Consider the following 18,519-nt stretch of genomic DNA (forward strand, 5'->3'; position numbering starts at 1 on the left):
AGTGATTGACATTGATCATATTGTTACAATGGCATCTGTCAAGGGGTGGCATATATATATATATATATATAAGGCAGCAAGTGAACAATCAGTTCTTGAATTTCATGTGTTGGAAGCAGGAAAAATGGGCAAGCACAAAGATCTGATTGACTTTGTCAAGGGCCAGATATTTTTCATGTGCATAGATGTACAAACATGGCTTGAAATGCCACAACAGTATTTACAAGCTCTTCAGCAACAAAACATAGTATAACATTGGCCATCAATATAAGTGCACAATTTTATGGCAATATTAAAAAAGAAATAAAATGTTGATTCATATGAGAGCATAAGATGCTACATGAGTTAAACTGTGCTGGTCTTGAACAACTATGAATGAAAGAGGCTGGCCCCAGTTAATTACTTATTTTGGTGAACAGCAATTTTTACGACAGCGAGCAGACCTAACTCTCGGCATGGTGGGTAGGGGCAGGAGGGAGTATTTTTCGTAGTAGATAGCTTCCTAATCCTTTTGGGATTGCCATAAAGATACCAAAAAGGGTCTACTAAACAGCTCCCTCATTTTGCTAATTTATGGAGTTATCTACTAAACAGCTGCAAGATACAGCCGCAGTCCGCATTGGAATTTCATTTGTCTGAATGAAATTCCAAAACTAAAATAATGGTCGAATTTTGCCTGAAAATAAATAAACAGACGAAATTCGGTTCGCACGAAACAAGAGGTTTTTTTTTTGTCCGAATACAAACACAATTTTTGGTGGTGCCCAAGTCTAGTGTAGATGTTACATCCTTTCAGATATACTACAGTGAGCAGCTGATAAATATATGTTACTATTACCCAACTCAACAAATACTTATTTTAACAACATCAGAAAGGTGAAATCTGTGACACTAAGATCTGTGGCACTAAGACCTGAACAAGTACTGAAGTTGTAGCATTTAGCAATTATGCTATCTCAGATAAAATGAATTATTGTCTTTGTATATTAAGCATTATTGCTTAATACATTAAGTCACTACTTTTTTCTGCATTTGTAGTAGACAACCCCAAGTATGTATGTACATTGCACATTGATAGTGTAAACTAGACTTGTTCACACAGGAAAATTTGGTTCAGCCCAACCACTTTTCAGAAAATTTAATTTAGTTCAGGATCTCTGGCACTCCTTCATTTGATGGTTCAGCTCATCTGAGCATAATTCATGAAAAATATTCTGAAAAACGATCCAGACAAACCAGACAAAAAGGGTACCGAGGCATTAACAAGACCGAGAGCAGTGAGTGCGGGACACGTGGAAAGTTATATATATATATAAATATATTATTTTTGTAGTACACTGAATTTCCTGCTATTTGGTCTAACAAATCATATCAGAAAAAATAACTAACAAAGGGAAAATTATCTATTTTATATTTTATATATACAATATATAAATATAGTGATTTCTTTTTACTGCTACTCATTTTTTCCCCTCTATTTAGTTGCTGTCCCCTTGCCATAAATCGTCTTTTTTTCCCCATTATTTATCTTTTTTTAATTGTTTACTTGGTTATGCATCCATATAGCATTTCAGAATTTTGGAATTCAGCCGAACAGCTGATCGGCCTAAATTTGGACAAATTGCAGTAAACTATTATGAGCATTCAGACTAATGCAGCTAAACAGGCACAGTCTTCAATTTCTCATCTTTGCCTACCTGTCTATGTGTTCCAGCATGCGATTCCTGGATTGCCAAATTACAGTCACATTTAGATGTCTATTTTGATGACTTTTATTATTGGAAAGACTTACCTGCATGAGGCTAGATGTTGGTAATGGATTTACTACAGTTTCATTTCCAATTCCTGAATCATTAGAATCAAGTAGACTTTCCACTGGTACACTTTGATGAGGTTTAAGAAAGGTATAGTCCTTTTCACTGGAATCAAGAGTAACGCACACATCATATGAGTAAGGTAATTGTAAGGTCCCATTTGGAAATGTAGACAGAACCCTATGGTCAACATGAGGGTACAGATTTGTACCCAATGAACTAAATGGCGTACAAGACTTGGGTTCTCTGTATTTAAATATTACTGCCAGCATCAATGTTAATATGAATAGAAAAGAAATCAGGGCTAAACCTACTATCAAATAGATTTGTAAACTGGATTGAGAATTTGATTTGCTGTGATGGCTTTCAAATTCAGGAAACACCTGTTGAAAATTATCAGCAACAACCAGGTTTAATGTAACACTGGAAGAGAGACGAGGTGTTCCATTGTCCTTTACAATGATAACAACAGTATGACGTGAAATATCTTTTTCCTGAGTTCCACGGGATGTTCTTATCTCACCAGTATGCTGATCAATAATAAACAGTGATGACTCTAAAGTTTGTAGAAAATAATAAGAAAGCCAAGCGTTATGTCCAGAATCCACATCCACTGCCACTACCTTAGTCACTAACGTATCTTGTCCAGAGAGTAAAGGAACCACCTCGAACATTGCTGACCCATCGGTTACTGCTGATGGGTAGAGAATTAATGGTGCATTATCATTTTGGTCTACAACACAAATTTTTAGCACTGCACTGCTGTTTAGAGATGGGGAACCATTGTCTCTTGCAGTAATTTGTACTTGAAATTCTTTGTGCTTTTCATAATCAAATGATCTCTGTGCATAGATAACTCCAGTTACTGGATTGATAGTAATATATGAAGACATAGTCTGCTCTTGAATATTAGTACTTTCAAAAGAATAAACAAGTCTACCATTTTCTTCTGTGTCCAAGTCTATTGCTTGTATACTATATATTGAGACTCCAGGTAAGTTATTTTCTGTAATGTAGGTGACAAAGGCATTTTTTTCAAATGCAGGGGCATTGTCATTTATATCTGAAACATCTAATCTAATGGTTTTTCTACATGATAATGGTGGGGAACCTTTGTCTTTGGCTTCAATTGTGATACTGTAGGATGATGCCTGTTCTCTGTCTAAAGGGCTCTTTGTAACAATTTTATAGAAGTTACTATATGATGACATTAGTTTAAAAGGGATAGAACCTATAATTTGACATTCAACTTCGCCATTTTCTCCAGAGTCAATATCATGAACTTCAATCAATGCTACCACTGTGTCAGGCATAGAATCCTCTGGAACTGGAGTAGATAATGAAGTGATAGATATCTCTGGTGCATTGTCATTTTCATCTATAATTTGAATCAGCACCTTGGCATGAGCAGCTAAACCGCCACCATCTTTGCCTTGTACAGATATCTCATAAAGGTTTGTCTCTTCAAAATCCAAATTCCCTTTAACTTTAATGTCTCCATTTTTGGCGTTGATGGTGAATGCTTGAAGGACATTTTGTGCAGTCGTGCTGAAAGAGTAGGTTATTTGTCCATTTATCCCATCATCCTTATCGCTTGCATTAACAAAGAGAATTGTAGAATTCAACTGGATATTTTCCATAACACTCACTTTATATACCTCTTGTGAAAATATAGGAAAATTATCATTGGAATCAGTAACAGTGATCCTAATTCGGGCAGTACCAGTTTGCACAGGATTGCCACCATCAAAAGCTGTTAAGATTAATTCATGGCTAATTTCACTCTCCCGGTCTAAGGGACTCTCCAGTACAAGTTCAGGAAAAGTGCTTCCATCGGTGTTGCTCTTTTTACCCAAAACAAAATGCTGATTTGAACTCAGCCTATATTTTTGTAGAGAATTAATACCAATATCTAGATCTTCAGCATTTTGCAAAACAAACCTTACTCCTGGTAAAGTATGTTCACTCATTTCTAAATCAATATTTTCAGCAATAAACTTTGGAGGGTTATCATTTATATCTTTAATTTCTACCTTAACACTGAACACATTTAAAGGACTTTCCACCACTGCATCAAACGTTAAAAAGCAATCAGTATTTGCCCCACACAACATCTCTCTATCTATTCTGTCTGCAACATATAGATTTCCATTCTCTGAATTTATAGTAAAATATTTATCTGAAACACGAGAAACAATACGGAGCTTTCGAGCTGAAATTTCTTTAAGATTTAATTGTAGATCTTTTGCTAAATTTCCTATTGATGAACCTTTTCTCATTTCTTCAGCAATGGAATAATGAAGCTGCCCAGAGACTGAATGACAAAGCCATAGGAAGGTAAATATTACTTGCCATCGGATTCTTTTGTATCCTTTGTCTTCATGGATTTCCATTTTAGCAATTTTCAGTATTCTCATTCAATTTGAATTGCTGTGTAAATGATCCAGATGAGCAAAGTATATTCTGGTGTAATCTCCTGGATTTAAAAGACCTTTAGCAGATGCATCCAGTTCAAGGGAATTGGAAAATGTTTCTTAGTCAATGCTACAAACCTGCTGTATGCTTGTGCGATTGAAAAATCAGTGGATCTCCATTTCCAGCTTCTTCATCTTATTTGTTAAACAGCGACGCTCAGAGGCATAAATGAGGAACTACATGGGCTTTATTTTCATATGGCAATTTAACTTTCACATTTTCTAGCAAATTATTTTTATTATTAAAGCGCCAACAAATTCCGCAGTGCTATACAATGGGTGCAAATGCAACAAAATTCTTAGTGCTTCTAGACATACCTAAAAGTCTTGTCTACATTAACCATACTGATGTTAAGCATAGTTAGGGAATCTTAAAGGCTGTGATATTAAAGGACCACTCTAGTGCCAGGAAAGCATACTCGTTTTCCTGGCACTAGAGTGCCCTGAGGGTGCCCCCACCCTCAGGGACCCCCTCCCGCCCGGCTCTGGAAAGGGGAAAGGGGTTAAATCTTACCTTTTTCCAGCGCTGGGCGGAGAGATCTCCTCCTGCTCTCCTCCTCCGATCCGCCTCTTCTCCTCCCCGTCGGCTGAATGCGTACGCGCGGCAAGAGCTGCGCGCGCATTCAGCCGGTCACATAGGAAAGCATTCATAATGCTTTCCTATGGACGCTGGCGTGCTCTCACTGTGAAAATCACAGTGAGAAGCACGCAAGCGCCTCTAGCGGCTGTCAATGAGACAGCCACTAGAGGACATAGGGGGAAGGCTTAACCCATTCATAAACATAGCAGTTTCTCTGAAACTGCTATGTTTATGAAAAAATGGGTTAACCCTAGAAGGACCTGGCACCCAGACCACTTCATTAAGCTGAAGTGGTCTGGGTGCCTAGAGTGGTCCTTTAACTTTCCACTACAAAAGCCTATTCTACAAACATATATTGATTTTCAAATTATATATGCATATATATATACACACACACACACAACATGATTTGTCTAATGTGCGTGTTTCCGCACTTCCTTTGCAAAATGTATATGTAACTATGTGGGCTACAAAATTAATGAAGAAAGGTTATCAAATGTAAAACTATTTAGTTTCGAAAAACGTCGCCTGAGAGGGGATATGATAACATTATACAAATATATTCGGGGCCAATACAAACCATTGTGTGGAAATCTATTCACAAACCGGACTTTACATAGGACACGAGGTCATGCGTTTAGACTGGAAGAAAGAAGATCTCGTCTAAGGCAAAGGAAAGGTTTTTTACTGTAAGAACAATAAGGATGTGGAATTCTCTGCCTGAAGAAGTGGTTTTATCAGAGTCCATACAGATGTTCAAACAGCAACTAGATGCATACTTGCAAAAACAGAATATTCAAGGATATAATCTTTCAATGTAGGGTAATAGCTGACTGCCATTCTGGGGTCAAGAAGGAATTTGTTTCCTAGCTTGTTGCAAAATTGGAAGTGCTTCAAACTGGAGGTTTTTTTTGCCTTCTTTTGGATCAACAGCAAAAAACAAATGTGAGGAAGGCTGAACTTGATGGACGCAAGTCTCTTTTCAGCTATGTAACTATTTAACTATGTATTAAACATTCCATGATTTCTGCTGCCAGTATACCTTGAATAGTGTAAACCTATAGCAAACTAAAAAAAAATCCTCGTTACATCTGATAAGAGACAACTTGTGGTAAGGCTGCATGTTTGTGCAGTGGTAACTTGGTGAATTTATGAAATCCATAGTTGGTGCCATCCATTAAATTAATAAAAGCTATGGCATATCTTTTATTAACTTTTGCAGCAGTATTATTCATGCTTTTTTTATGAATGAAACTAGTCAGCCAGTAATTCATCCAGTTGCTGAATTACTGTTGAAGGGGTTTCAGACATATAGTTCACATTGAATGAGAGATGGAATTGGTTGAGTTTCCGCCATATTCAAGTGCTGGGAAACCTCACTGTGAAAATCAAAAGGAGTTGCAAGAAGCACAAGAAACTGAAGGCAAATATTTTGGCAAATATGTTTTTTAATTATTATTTAAAAAAATTATTATTTTTTTAATGATTTAGTTCATGCAGTTTGTAACTCTTACACCGTCATTCATTAAATTCCACATGTTCATGCATGAAATCTGGGAATCTGAAAAAAACTGAGGAAAATTTATGGATTTGGAAAAACATTCCCAGTCAACTAAAGTCGCAGCTTAGCTATAATTTGTCTCAGTTCTGCCATTTGGATTTAAGACACTAGAATCCATAGTTTCAAAATAATCCTGATTATACTTCTAGCTCCTGCTGTTATGGCGATGCAAGTTTGCCTGTTATATTATGCGCAACATAAATTAAGAATAAAAAAAATAAAAAAAAGAATCCTGATTATAAAATGGGGGGGGGGGTCCTTTAATTACTTCCAACACAAGTACAACTATGTTACACTAGATTATCAATATACGCAGTATAACAAACTAATTACTAAAAACCATCATAACATCGTGTATAGTATGTTTTGCTCCAACCTGCTGCTAAGGACCTACAACATAAGAAGACTGTTGGGTTATATGCTCATCAGCAATTATTAAAAAGATACACTTGATATTTACAATGGAATCAAATGTGGTTTGGTACTACTAAATTATTAGATTACTAGCACTCCAATACATCTTTAAAAATGTGCTGCCATGTACTATTTTAATGTTTAGTTAGTAGGCTGACAAGAGCTCTGTTCCAACTTCACCACAATCTTTTAAAATCATAAATATATGGCTGCTTTAATTTTGGTAAATTGGGCAGTGTCCCGTTGAATCATTGTGGCATGTCACAAATGTCTACGTGATTCAATTATGATCAATAATAGAGTGCTGCACACTATTTTTGTTTAGAATTGTTTAGAATTATTTAAACAAACCTTTTAATATAAAATGTGTTAAATATACAAGGAAAGGTTGAATTGCAAAATATAGGCAAATATACCGATTTGGAAAATAGTTCCAACTCAATTGTAGTCTCAAATGGGCTCTTTTAGCCTATACTCCGTTTTCAGTTGACTATAATTCTGTAGTCATTCATTAAATACAGAATTTAACGAATAACCCCAACAGTAATTTGAATATTATCATCCAATGCATAAAGTTAAAACAAAAATTAAAAAAAGTATAAAAAGGTCAATGTTGCAGATTGGTTTGGTTGTACATTACAAGATGGGAGATGGGAATTATTCATGGTTTCTATCAAACTGAAATCCGAATCTGAACATGTTGCCTAAAATTGTTGAGTTGGAGAAATTTGCCAACTCAGCTATAGTCACAAATTGCATACTATTGTGTACATTTTGCAATCTTAGAAATGTTTTGCGATTTTAAGTCTCACAAGAATTTCTGAATTTTGTGAATAAACCATGATGTGTCAAATCCCCACCATATCAAATTATTATATAAAACATTTAAATAACACTTTATTGGACTTATGATGCTTTTTAAATATTTCATTCTTGAAACCATCTCATATATTTATATCACTGTTTCCCAAACCAGTCCTCACGACCCAGTAACAGTCCAGTTTTTTTGTCAGTATCTCCATTGTTATAAAAAAAAGGGAAATACATAAATCCTGGATTGTTGGTGGGCCATAAGGACTGGTTTGGGAATAACTATTTATATGACTGCTTTTTTGTTATGTTGTTATAAAATAAAAGTATGGTAGTCCTAGATTTCAAGAAGTAAATGGTAATGTCCACAGTGGAAACAAACAAAACAGAATATTCAAATTAAAAAAGTTGGCATTTCCTCATTTAAACATACAATTATGGATTTATAAGTTATTTATAGCAGATTTAAATATTGCTATAACAAGGGTGTTAAATTAACATTTTATTCATAATGTAGCTATATTTTCAGTACATAAACTTAATTTATTATAGTAATATTTAATCAAACTAGAAAAGATCTAGAAGAAGACATGTGAAGACTCTATACTTTATACTGATTTTGATCTATATTACTTGCCATTTCCAATATACTGTAATATTGCCATGATCTGATTATAGGCTTATAGGGTCTCATGCTTTCATCCAGAACGCTCAATCATTAAGCTTATTGGCTTTGATCAAATCTATTGTGTGATTATTATCTACCTGGTAAGAGGTGCAGAGGAGTCCTTAACAAGTTGACGCAATCACACCTACCTGTTTTATATGTACAGAATTTTGGCATTACTAGGCCCCATACTTTGTGTTAAGCACTCAAGTTTAGGAGATCACTATCATTCTGGAAAATGAAGTTAATCTACACATTATTGGATACATTTTACCTTACCAAATTCAAAAGCTAAAATAACTGATAAACCACTAACAACACTTTTGAATACATTGACCCATATGTCAGCTTATATCCAATTTAACAATATAGAGGAACAAAATAAAATACTAGATACACCATGCCACCATGACACTGACCACACAACAATGACCCCAAAACATTAAAATGTTGTGGCATACAATTAGTAAAAACACCATGGAGAGGAGGAGATTTGAGTCAGAAATTGACCAATCAAGAAATGTTCTGGATTTTTAATTTAAAAACTTTAATTCCAAGCGGGGACCTCGCCCCCGACACCATTTGAGAAAAGGTGCTTTGATGCACCCTTACACTCAGGACAAATCTCCAGCCTATACTCTACCCTGACAACACACACCTCACACATTAACCTCACCTATATAGCCGCATGGGAACGAGACCTGGGGCCGCCGGAGGAACCGACCGACTGGGCGTAAATTTGGGAGGCAACAAACTCCTTGACAGTATGCGTCACCCACAAGGAACAAGCATACAAAACGCTGTTCTGGTGGTACTTGACACCCTATGCTGGAAGTTATGCGGCGAAACCGGCTCATACATACACTGCTGGTGGACCTGCCCCAAAATTAAACCGCTTTGGACGGCAATCAGCGGTCTCATAGAACAGATCCTCAACAAACCCTACCCGGCGCAGCCGTGGACGATACTACTTAACAAACCACTGGACTCCCTCACCAGGAGCGAGAACAAGCTAGCCGCTAGGATAACACTGGCGACCAGAAGGGCGATCGCGTAGCGGTGGGCCGACCACCGAATTCCCGCACTCTCAACCATCATCAACAAGATCATAGAAACCCGAGACCTGGACGAGTTAACTGTGCAGATACACGACTCTTACAAAGCGTTTCCTCGAACATGGGACCCCTGGGACATAAACTACCCGACGCTGGACACCATCGCAGTGACATAAATGCCCCACTGGACAGCCGACCCCACCAGCCCCACTACCAGGCGAATTTCACTGCACGAACAATCCGTGCACCCCAGACCCAACACTGGACAACGGCCACACCCCGCACCCCTCCCCCCCACCCCACAAACCCACCACCCCCCAACGACCCACCCCCCTTACCCACTTCCCTCATAGGGGGCCCCGGCGGGCGCAGACGGGCGGACAGGGGGGACAACACCCACGGCCCCACCATAGGATTTCCCCAGCGTTAGAGGAGGAGGAACCCCCGGAGAGGTAGGGGGCAATCCAGGAATGACCCCACATCAGTCCCTGACCCCGACGGATGGACTACCCAGCGGGCCAACACGGACCGAAGGAGTGAATCCCACCCAAGACAAACACCCGCCCAGAGCCCAAGCACCCGACTGTTAAGGCCGCAACACGGCCCAGCCCCATGGTTTAACCGTCACAACATACGCGGCAATGGACCGCAAAGGCCAGATAACGGGACCAGAGGCGGGACCCCACACCGCCCCGACCAAACAACTGAAACCCAACACAAGCAGAGAGGGAGCAAACAGAGAGAACACCCACTCCCCCCCCCCCACCAACGAAATGCAAGGGCAGGCAGCAAAGCTCACCAAAGACACTTACACCAAACATTGACCCCAGCCCCCCCTTTTTTTTCTCTTTCTTTCCTTTCCCTTTCCTCTCCCCTCCCTCCTTCTCTACTGCACCCCCTCTCCTCACAATCCCAATAGAAAAGGGAAGAGATAACGCTAAAAACCAACAGGCGAAGCTAGAAAATCCCGAGACCATGTACCCCAGTTCACCTCTACCCGGTAAAAATGGAAAATGTACACAAGTCATCCAAATTGGACATGGGAAATACTACGAACTGTTCGTACTCAGCAGCTAGCAACAGCAATACTACTACGAACAATGCGACAGCGTTAAGAAACCTGCTATAATTGATGTGCCACCATGTCAAAGATCTGTATGTTACACTATCTATGTACCTTTGAAAATAAAGAATTTATAAAAAAACAAAAAAACTTTAATTCCGTTTGGCTTAAATGCCGAACTAGAATTAATCAATATTTTATAAACTTGTATTCACCTTGATGTTGTACAGAATTGTATTTTTCTAAGGATACGGTTTTAAATCCTCTCTTCTGCTATCAATTTCCTTGTGTAATTATATAATTAACACAGGTTTAGACACTAAGTCATTTCTACAGATAAAGTCTTGTGCATATGTGTATATATATATGTTTGAACCCTTTTTTTTAAATAAATGTGGATTACTGAGCTCATTATGTATTTTTTATTTAGTTAGTGTTTTAGAGTGTTTTTAAGAATATTTTTGATGCGTAAGATGAAATCAGATTACTTTTTGTTTGTAACATACACTGAAATTATTTTTGATGTTCAAGTATTTTTTATTTTTATTTTTTTTATGGACAAAAACAAAAGGGTCCTGTTTACTAAATAAATACTAATTCATTGTATTGATGTGTTTTAGAAGGGGTACAATCCACCTTTGCATTGGCTCTTAAATAACAAGTTATAAAATTACTTTTATTACTGTTTAAACTTAGTTTAAACAGAATGTCATTTATGTTTTTTATATACATTTGTTTAAATTAATATTATTCATTTAATATACCCTGTATTGACTATAATGCAATATTTGCAAAAAGGGGTTTTAGACATGAAAAGCTCTGCCACAGAAGGGAATCCTGTGTCTTTAAGAGAAAATGCTCTCTGCTACATCTGACAGGGTATATAAATCACAAGATAAGGCAGACTCATTATCTTGAAAAAGCCCACTGAGTACAGGTGGAGGGTGGAACATGTGGATGAGTTAGAAGCCTTATATGTTATCTTTCCAGGCAGACACCTTTGGCAGTTAAGTGCTTTGTTATCCCTCCATTTGAACTTGCAGCATTTCGGATAGATCCTTGGACATTTTCTGGATTTCTACTGCACCAAGGGAGTGGTAATACTTTCAGCACACTGCTTATCTGCTACATATCCTGGACTATGTTTGGATCCTTAGATGGAAAGAAGGATTTAAACACCATCTTTTTTACTGTGTATGAGTTTTTTAAAGGATTTGGAGTTTTGTTTTTACATGATATTAATAAACTGTGTTGCACTTTTTCTGCTTGGTTTGTATCTTTGAAGTTACGTTACTGTGACCACTGCTGTTGGATACAAAGTTTACACAGAATACTCCTAATTTCCTAAACCACCGCTGTGGAGGTGGAAATCATACACATTTACCTAAATACCCAGCTTCCCCACAAACACTGATTTGGGGCTATTATTGCACAGCGCTGATATTTATCTACTTTTTGACCTGAATCATTAATGAAGACAGTGTTAAGGGCCTCCATCAAACTTTCACCTTCTGGCTTTGAATACAATGAAATTCTTTACTAAAAGCATCTATTGGTTGTATTATTTTACTCTTTAAATTCTGATGATTTAAAGAATATACTTAAGACAGACTACTGTGTGGACATTGTACAACTTTCAAAGATGTTAGAAAAGTTCAGCAAGAAAGCCTACTATTCATATCAGTGGCAAGTATTGATTGCTAGCTTTGTAGATCTATTCTTGCTTCATTCCTGTAAAAACTGAATGACATACATGTGTCTCTGTGATGTCCTGTACATGACTGATGCTATTTTAGTTTCCTCACTTCGCATTGAGAAGATGGATGATCTTAGAACAATGGTTTCTATGATTATAATGACCTGCTAAATTATGTTAACATTCTAAATATACTAAAAAACCTAGATTTAATAGGATACACAATTCCATACAAGCCATGATACATGCGTCTGTATTGATGTCAACAAGCTTGTGGAAGAATGCATTTGAAAGCACACCATGAAATATTACTTGATTTTTTTGCATGGTGCCAGATGCATATTGTTTCAATATATTTCCAAAAAAAAATGCAAAACATAAAGATAGCTAATTGTATGCACATGATTTAAATACTCATATATTTCTTTCGAAAGTTGTTCAAAAGCCACATTTTCTGCAAAGTATCCAACCATCCATCTGTAGCTCTATCATTTTTTCACTGAGCCTATTAGAAATATCCCAATTTGAATTTGCATTTTAAAAGTATTTGTTTGCATCTTAAAAGTATTACCTCCCTTATTCCATTACCTAGCACTCACCTTTGCAAGACTGTTATAAAATATATATATTTTTTTACAACTTAGTTTTTAACAAAAATATATTATATAAACCACAAAAACAAGTTCGAGAATCCCTGCCATCAAGCATATTACATGTCAAACGTTCCTGTTTTAATCCAGTAATCATCACTCACCGTCTCAAGACTATTAGAAGGTAATGGTTCTGTCAAGTTTTCATTTCCTAGTCCAGAATCATCAGCATCAATAAGATTGTCTATGGGGACATCTTGCTTTGCTTTTATGAAAGTAAAATCACTTTCACTTGAATCCAGAGCCACACACACATTGTATGAGTATGGCAGAGGTAAAGTTCCATTGTTATATTGGGAAAGCATTCTGGGATCCACTTGAGAATACAGATTGGTACTAAGCGATCCAAAGACTGGAGGTGATTTTGACTCTTTACATTTGGATATGATAACCAACATAACACTTAAAATAAACAAAAAGGAAATTAGTACCAAAGCAATTACTAAATACATTTGTAAACTGGATGGAGAATCTTCATCATTGAGTTGATTAGTTAAATTGGGTACCACTTGTTGAAAAGAATCTGCAACAATAAAACTTAAGGTTACTGTTGCTGACAAAGAGGGGGCACCATTGTCTTTTACCAAAACAACCAGCTTATATTTTAAAACATCCTTCTGTTCAAAGATACGTGATGTCCTTATTTCACCTGTTTGTTGGCTAATGCTAAAGGGAGAAGGTTCTGATGCTTGTATGAAAAAAGAGAGCCATGCATTATGTCCTGAGTCAGCATCTACGGCAACCACCTTGGTTATTATGGTCCCTTCTTTGGAGTCCAAAGGGACCATCTCAAAGTAAGCTGCATCAGTACTTTCTGGTGATGGAAACAAAATAATTGGTGAATTATCGTTCTGATCCATGATGTGGAGATGTAATGTTGTACTGATACTCATAGATGGTGATCCATTGTCTTTGGCAGTTACTTGTAGTTGAAACTCCTTGTGTTGCTCATAATCAAATGATCGCTGAGCATAGAGAACCCCAGTCTCTACATTAATAGAAAGATAAGAGGATACTGAAGTGTTTTCTGTATTAATACTTGATATTGAATAAATAACCTTGGCATTTTCTCCAGAATCTAGATCAGAAGCATGTATGCTATATATTGAGCCTCCCGGTAAATTATTTTCTGCGACATAGGCAATATATGTAGATTTTGTAAATACTGGAGGATTGTCATTAACATCTGATATATCCAACTTAATGAATGTTGTTGTGGTAAGTGGAGGAGATCCTTTATCAGTTGCTAGAATTGTAATGTTATAAGATGATTCTTTCTCTCTGTCCATTACATTTCTTGTAACAATTTTGTAATACTTACTAGATGAATGTATTAACTCAAAGGGAACATTCCCAAAGATTTGACAATCAACTTCTCCATTTTCTCCTGAATCTTGATCATGAACTTCAATCAAAGCTATTCGTGTTCCTGGAGCTGAATCCTCAGGAATAGGTGTAGTTAATGAGGTGATGGATATCTCAGGGGCATTGTCATTGTCATCTATTATTTCTACTAAGACTTTAGAATGGACCACAAGCCCAGCACCATCCTTGGCTTGTATAGACATTTCATAATGTTTCACTGTTTCAAAGTCTAATTTTCCATTAGTTTTAATTTCACCATTTATAGCATTAATTGTAAACATCTCAGTAGAGTGTACATTTCCTGTTTTCTTTCTAAAAGAATATGTGATCTGTGCATTAGAACCTTCATCCTGATCAGTTGCAGTAACATAAAGGAGTGTAGAGTTGACTGGAGCATTTTCACTTACACTCGCCTTATAAACGTCTTGAGTAAATATAGGAAAATTGTCATTTGCATCAGTAACAATAACCTTTATGGAAACAGTGCCTGATCTAATAGGATTTCCTCCATCCAGTGCTGTTAATATTAATTCATGAATGTTTTGTGTCTCCCGATCTAAAGGTTTCTCTAAGACAAGTTCTGGAAATTTGCTGCCATCAGTGCTGGTTTTTTCACTTAGTGTAAAATGCTGATTATCACTGAGCTTGTATGTCTGTACAGAATTAATCCCAATATCTGGATCTTCTGCATTTTGTAACATAAAATGTGTTCCTGGTGAAGTCAATTCAAGAATTTCCAAGGTAACAATGTCATGGAAATATGAAGAATTATCATTTATATCCTGAATTTCAATAGTAATAGGAAATACATTTAAAGGGTTATCAACCACTGCATCAAAGGTTAGTAAGCAGTGATCTTCTGCCCCACACAGTGTCTCTCTATCTATCCTGTCTTTAACATATATGTTTCCATTATCCAAATTTACAGAAAAATATTTATCCGAGACACGTGAAACAATATGAAATTTTCTAAATGAGAGCTGCTTAATATCTAATCCAAGGTCTTTCGCAATATTAGCTATAACAGAGTCTTTTCTCATTTCTTCAGCAATGGAATAATGAAGCTGGGCAGATGCTGAATGACAAAGCCATGAAAATAAGAAGGAAAATATTACTTGCCATCTGATCCATTTGTATTTCTGAGAATCCTGAATTTTCATCTCAGCTATTTCAAAGTAAATGTTTTCCTTTTTTGACAATTTATTTGTAATCCAGTTGAAAGTACAGCAAACGATTCTGAATGAATGTCTTTTTAAAATATAAGCATATAGACTGTGCTCAGGTTATGAGAGAATCCAAAAATGGCTGTGTTTCTTCTTGCAGATCTGCAGTGTGTGTTAGTGATGGAAATATCAGTGGATCTCCAGCTCTGTATTCTTCTCCTTATTGGTCAAATAGCGGCGCTCAGAGGTATAAATGAAGAACTACACTATTATAAAGGTTGTTTTTTGTTTTAGATAGCTAAAGTATGGTGTTTTCCACATATTGTATAATTATTAACGTTAGGTTTGAGTAAAATATCCTGTAATTATTATTTCGTTTCTAAAACATCATAAAGAGCACATAGTGACCGCACATTTATAATGCAATCATTAGTTTAGTTGTAAAAGAGTAAACATACTTGGGCCCCGATTTAATATTTTTGGATAAGCTTTTCAAATAATCTAATATTTTTTAAATAAACTCTTAAAATTTTTTTTTTCTAAATATTAAAACATCAGTATATTTCAGTGACTTTGAAGTGCTCATGGTGCTTGGGGTCTGTATGTGCAGCATTTCATTTTGAAACATTGCACGTACAGAGTTTTAGCCCTTTGCTACTTAAGGTGTAACTCCACGTTGGCAGTGTCAACCTTGCTTGGAACAACTCTAGGCTGGCTAATGTTGATTCTGTGCATATTTGGCATCAGTCAACAGCACACACAGCATGCTTGCAACAGATGACTCATGGCAGCATGGCCCGCTCTGTGCCACCCAGTCATATCTCTGTTCCCCTTGGCATTCCTCCCTCTGCAAAAAATATTTGACTGGTAGAAGAACTTGTCCTTTGCCCAGGGTTACAGGCCTTTCTATTTAATTTTGTAACAGGATTAAAAAGTAAAAAAAGATTACTACAACCAAAAAAAGTTTTTAATTTGACTTCACGTTAACCCTTTAACTTGAAAAAAGCAAATCAGTGAAATAGAAACATCTAGTACTGAACAATATCTTACAATTATTATTAAGGTCTTATATATTATGGTTGTATGCAAAATAATGCCATCATCTGGTATATTGACACAAATTATTATTTATATTACTTTGGACACAATATTTACAGTTATTCCAGTTAACAGATAATCTAGATATATTCATAGTCCCTTAATTGAAAACAGATCCACAAAGTAGAGCTTTGTACTAAGGGTGTGCCATCATCAAAAAATCTAAAATCATCAGGAGTTGTGCAAAGGGTGTTAATTTGTGGTAGAAGTTACGGGATGTTTAAAAAACGTTCAGTACTCACATGGTTAAAACTACTGTGCAACTATCTTGAACGAGGGCGCATGTGTGGAATGTCAGGAACGCCTACTATTAGATAACAAATGTAAGAGATACGTTTTAGTTTAATAATTGGATGTAACTGTTGTAATGTGGGTGTAATTTTTGTATTCTTTGTATACGAATGGAATACGTCATTTGTGGTATATATTCTTTGTTCTCTTGTAAACGCTTGCTCAGTCGGGTATTCCAAGACCATGGTCTAACTGAGACTTTTGCAGCTGCAAAACAATAAACAGCCTTTGTTCTTCAATGACCTGTATTTGGAGTGTCCTTGCATCATCTCTGACCCGAGAATTCTTCCACAAATTCTGTTCACAATGGCTGGGTTGACCATGGAAAGCATGATGACTCTAAACCCTGTTCTCCATCCTTACATTTAGAAAGGTATTTTCACGCCTACAAACTGAAAGTGGTGACTTGTGAAGTTTTAAGATGGTGTGGTGCCAGGCGTCATGCATGGAAATTGACTTCACTTCCCTCTTTTGAAACTCTACAACCTCACCTCCTAATCTGCTCGACTTATGTAAATTATTAAAATAGATAAAGGGCCAGAGTTGCAAGAGTTAAAAACATATAATTATGAGTTTCATAGTATGTAGGACACTACTCAGGTTATTTAATTCTGTTATTACTGTTCTAATACAATAATTACTATGAAATGAGTAGTAGCAAAAAGAAATGTTGGATGTACAGCAATAGAAGGTGCTGAGGCCCCTGCTCAAATGATTCTAAGGCGAGTAGGGAAAAATGACACAAGAGGTAAGGGTCAGGTGTATTTCATGTAATGGAAAATAGAATAAGTAGCAGACGAGTTTACAATCGAGGATCAAGGATTAGTGTATTTAGATTACATAGTTGCAGGAGGCAAGATGCATTAGTGAGGCATTGGGAGGTGTAGGGAGGAAAAGCAGTTTAATTGAGATGCCTTCTTGATAAAAGTGACTTTCCATTCACAAGGAACAGAGACTGGGTGAGAGTCTGATGGAGCAGGGTAGGGAGTTCCATAGGAATGGTGCTTCCCTAAAGAAGTCTTGAAGACAAGATTCAGAGATGCGAGTGTGAAGATGCAGGTCTTTAGCAGAGTGTAGGGGCCTGGATGGGACATACTGGTGTATTAGTGATGATCGGTAGGTAGGAGCAGTATTGTAAAGAGATTTCTAAGTGAGGAAAATAATTTAACATTTAAATTGAGCCCTATATTTTACATGAAGCCAATGCAAGGACTGTCAGAGAGAAAGAGGAGCCTTGTTGCAAAACTCATTGTACCTGTAGTGGGGCTAGCTAGGACTGTATAAGACCATTGAGAATGCAGGAGATGATAGTGACATATTACATCTAAGGCCTTTAATATTTTATTTCAAATGTATAGTAAGTAAATAAAGCTATTCACTCTTGCTGTTCACTCCACAGAAACTCAGTAAATTAAACTGATGTAGTTTGTCCAAGTTTAAGGTAGGGCATTCACTAACTATATTAAGACAATAAACACATGTAGCATTGGAATAGAAATTTGCTCAATCAGTTTACAATTGTAAGACTTTTGAACTATAATACAAAGTGTGTATGGGGCTTTTCAGAAATCACCCCTTGGAGCATGTCTGATGTGCTTTCAGACTGGACAGATTTTACAAAACGATCAAAAGTTCCAAACATGCCCTGTTATTCTCAACAACATAAACAGTAAGCCATCATTCATTATCAGTGGGTCAGTTTGTGCCAACTCCCACTACTCTTAACCCTGCAACTGTAATTATTGCAGTTTTCATAAACTGCAATAATTACCTTGTACGGTTAACTCCTCCTCTAGTGGCTGTCTAGTGGCTAGACAG

General features: G+C 36.8%; 1 protein-coding gene across 46 annotated transcripts in view; it reads right to left on the reverse strand.

Moving 5' to 3' along the window:
- LOC134602746 (protocadherin gamma-A4-like) overlaps positions 1-18,519 on the reverse strand; it is a 347,761-nt gene that overhangs the window by 34,962 nt on the left and 294,280 nt on the right. For 2 of the 46 annotated variants that reach the window (XM_063448021.1, XM_063448014.1), the window contains exon 1: positions 12,889-15,466. The exons of 42 other annotated variants lie outside the window; for them this stretch is intronic. In XM_063448021.1, coding sequence (XP_063304091.1) covers positions 12,889-15,309 — 2,421 coding nt within the window. In that variant the 5' untranslated portion in view covers positions 15,310-15,466. Of the gene's footprint in view, positions 1-1,792; positions 4,383-12,888; positions 15,467-18,519 lie in introns of those variants that run through there. 2 more of the 46 variants (XM_063447995.1, XM_063447991.1) reach the window with 2 other exon arrangements.

This window comes from Pelobates fuscus, chromosome 3 (assembly GCF_036172605.1).
Source record: "Pelobates fuscus isolate aPelFus1 chromosome 3, aPelFus1.pri, whole genome shotgun sequence".
NCBI classification, from domain to species: domain Eukaryota; kingdom Metazoa; phylum Chordata; class Amphibia; order Anura; family Pelobatidae; genus Pelobates; species Pelobates fuscus.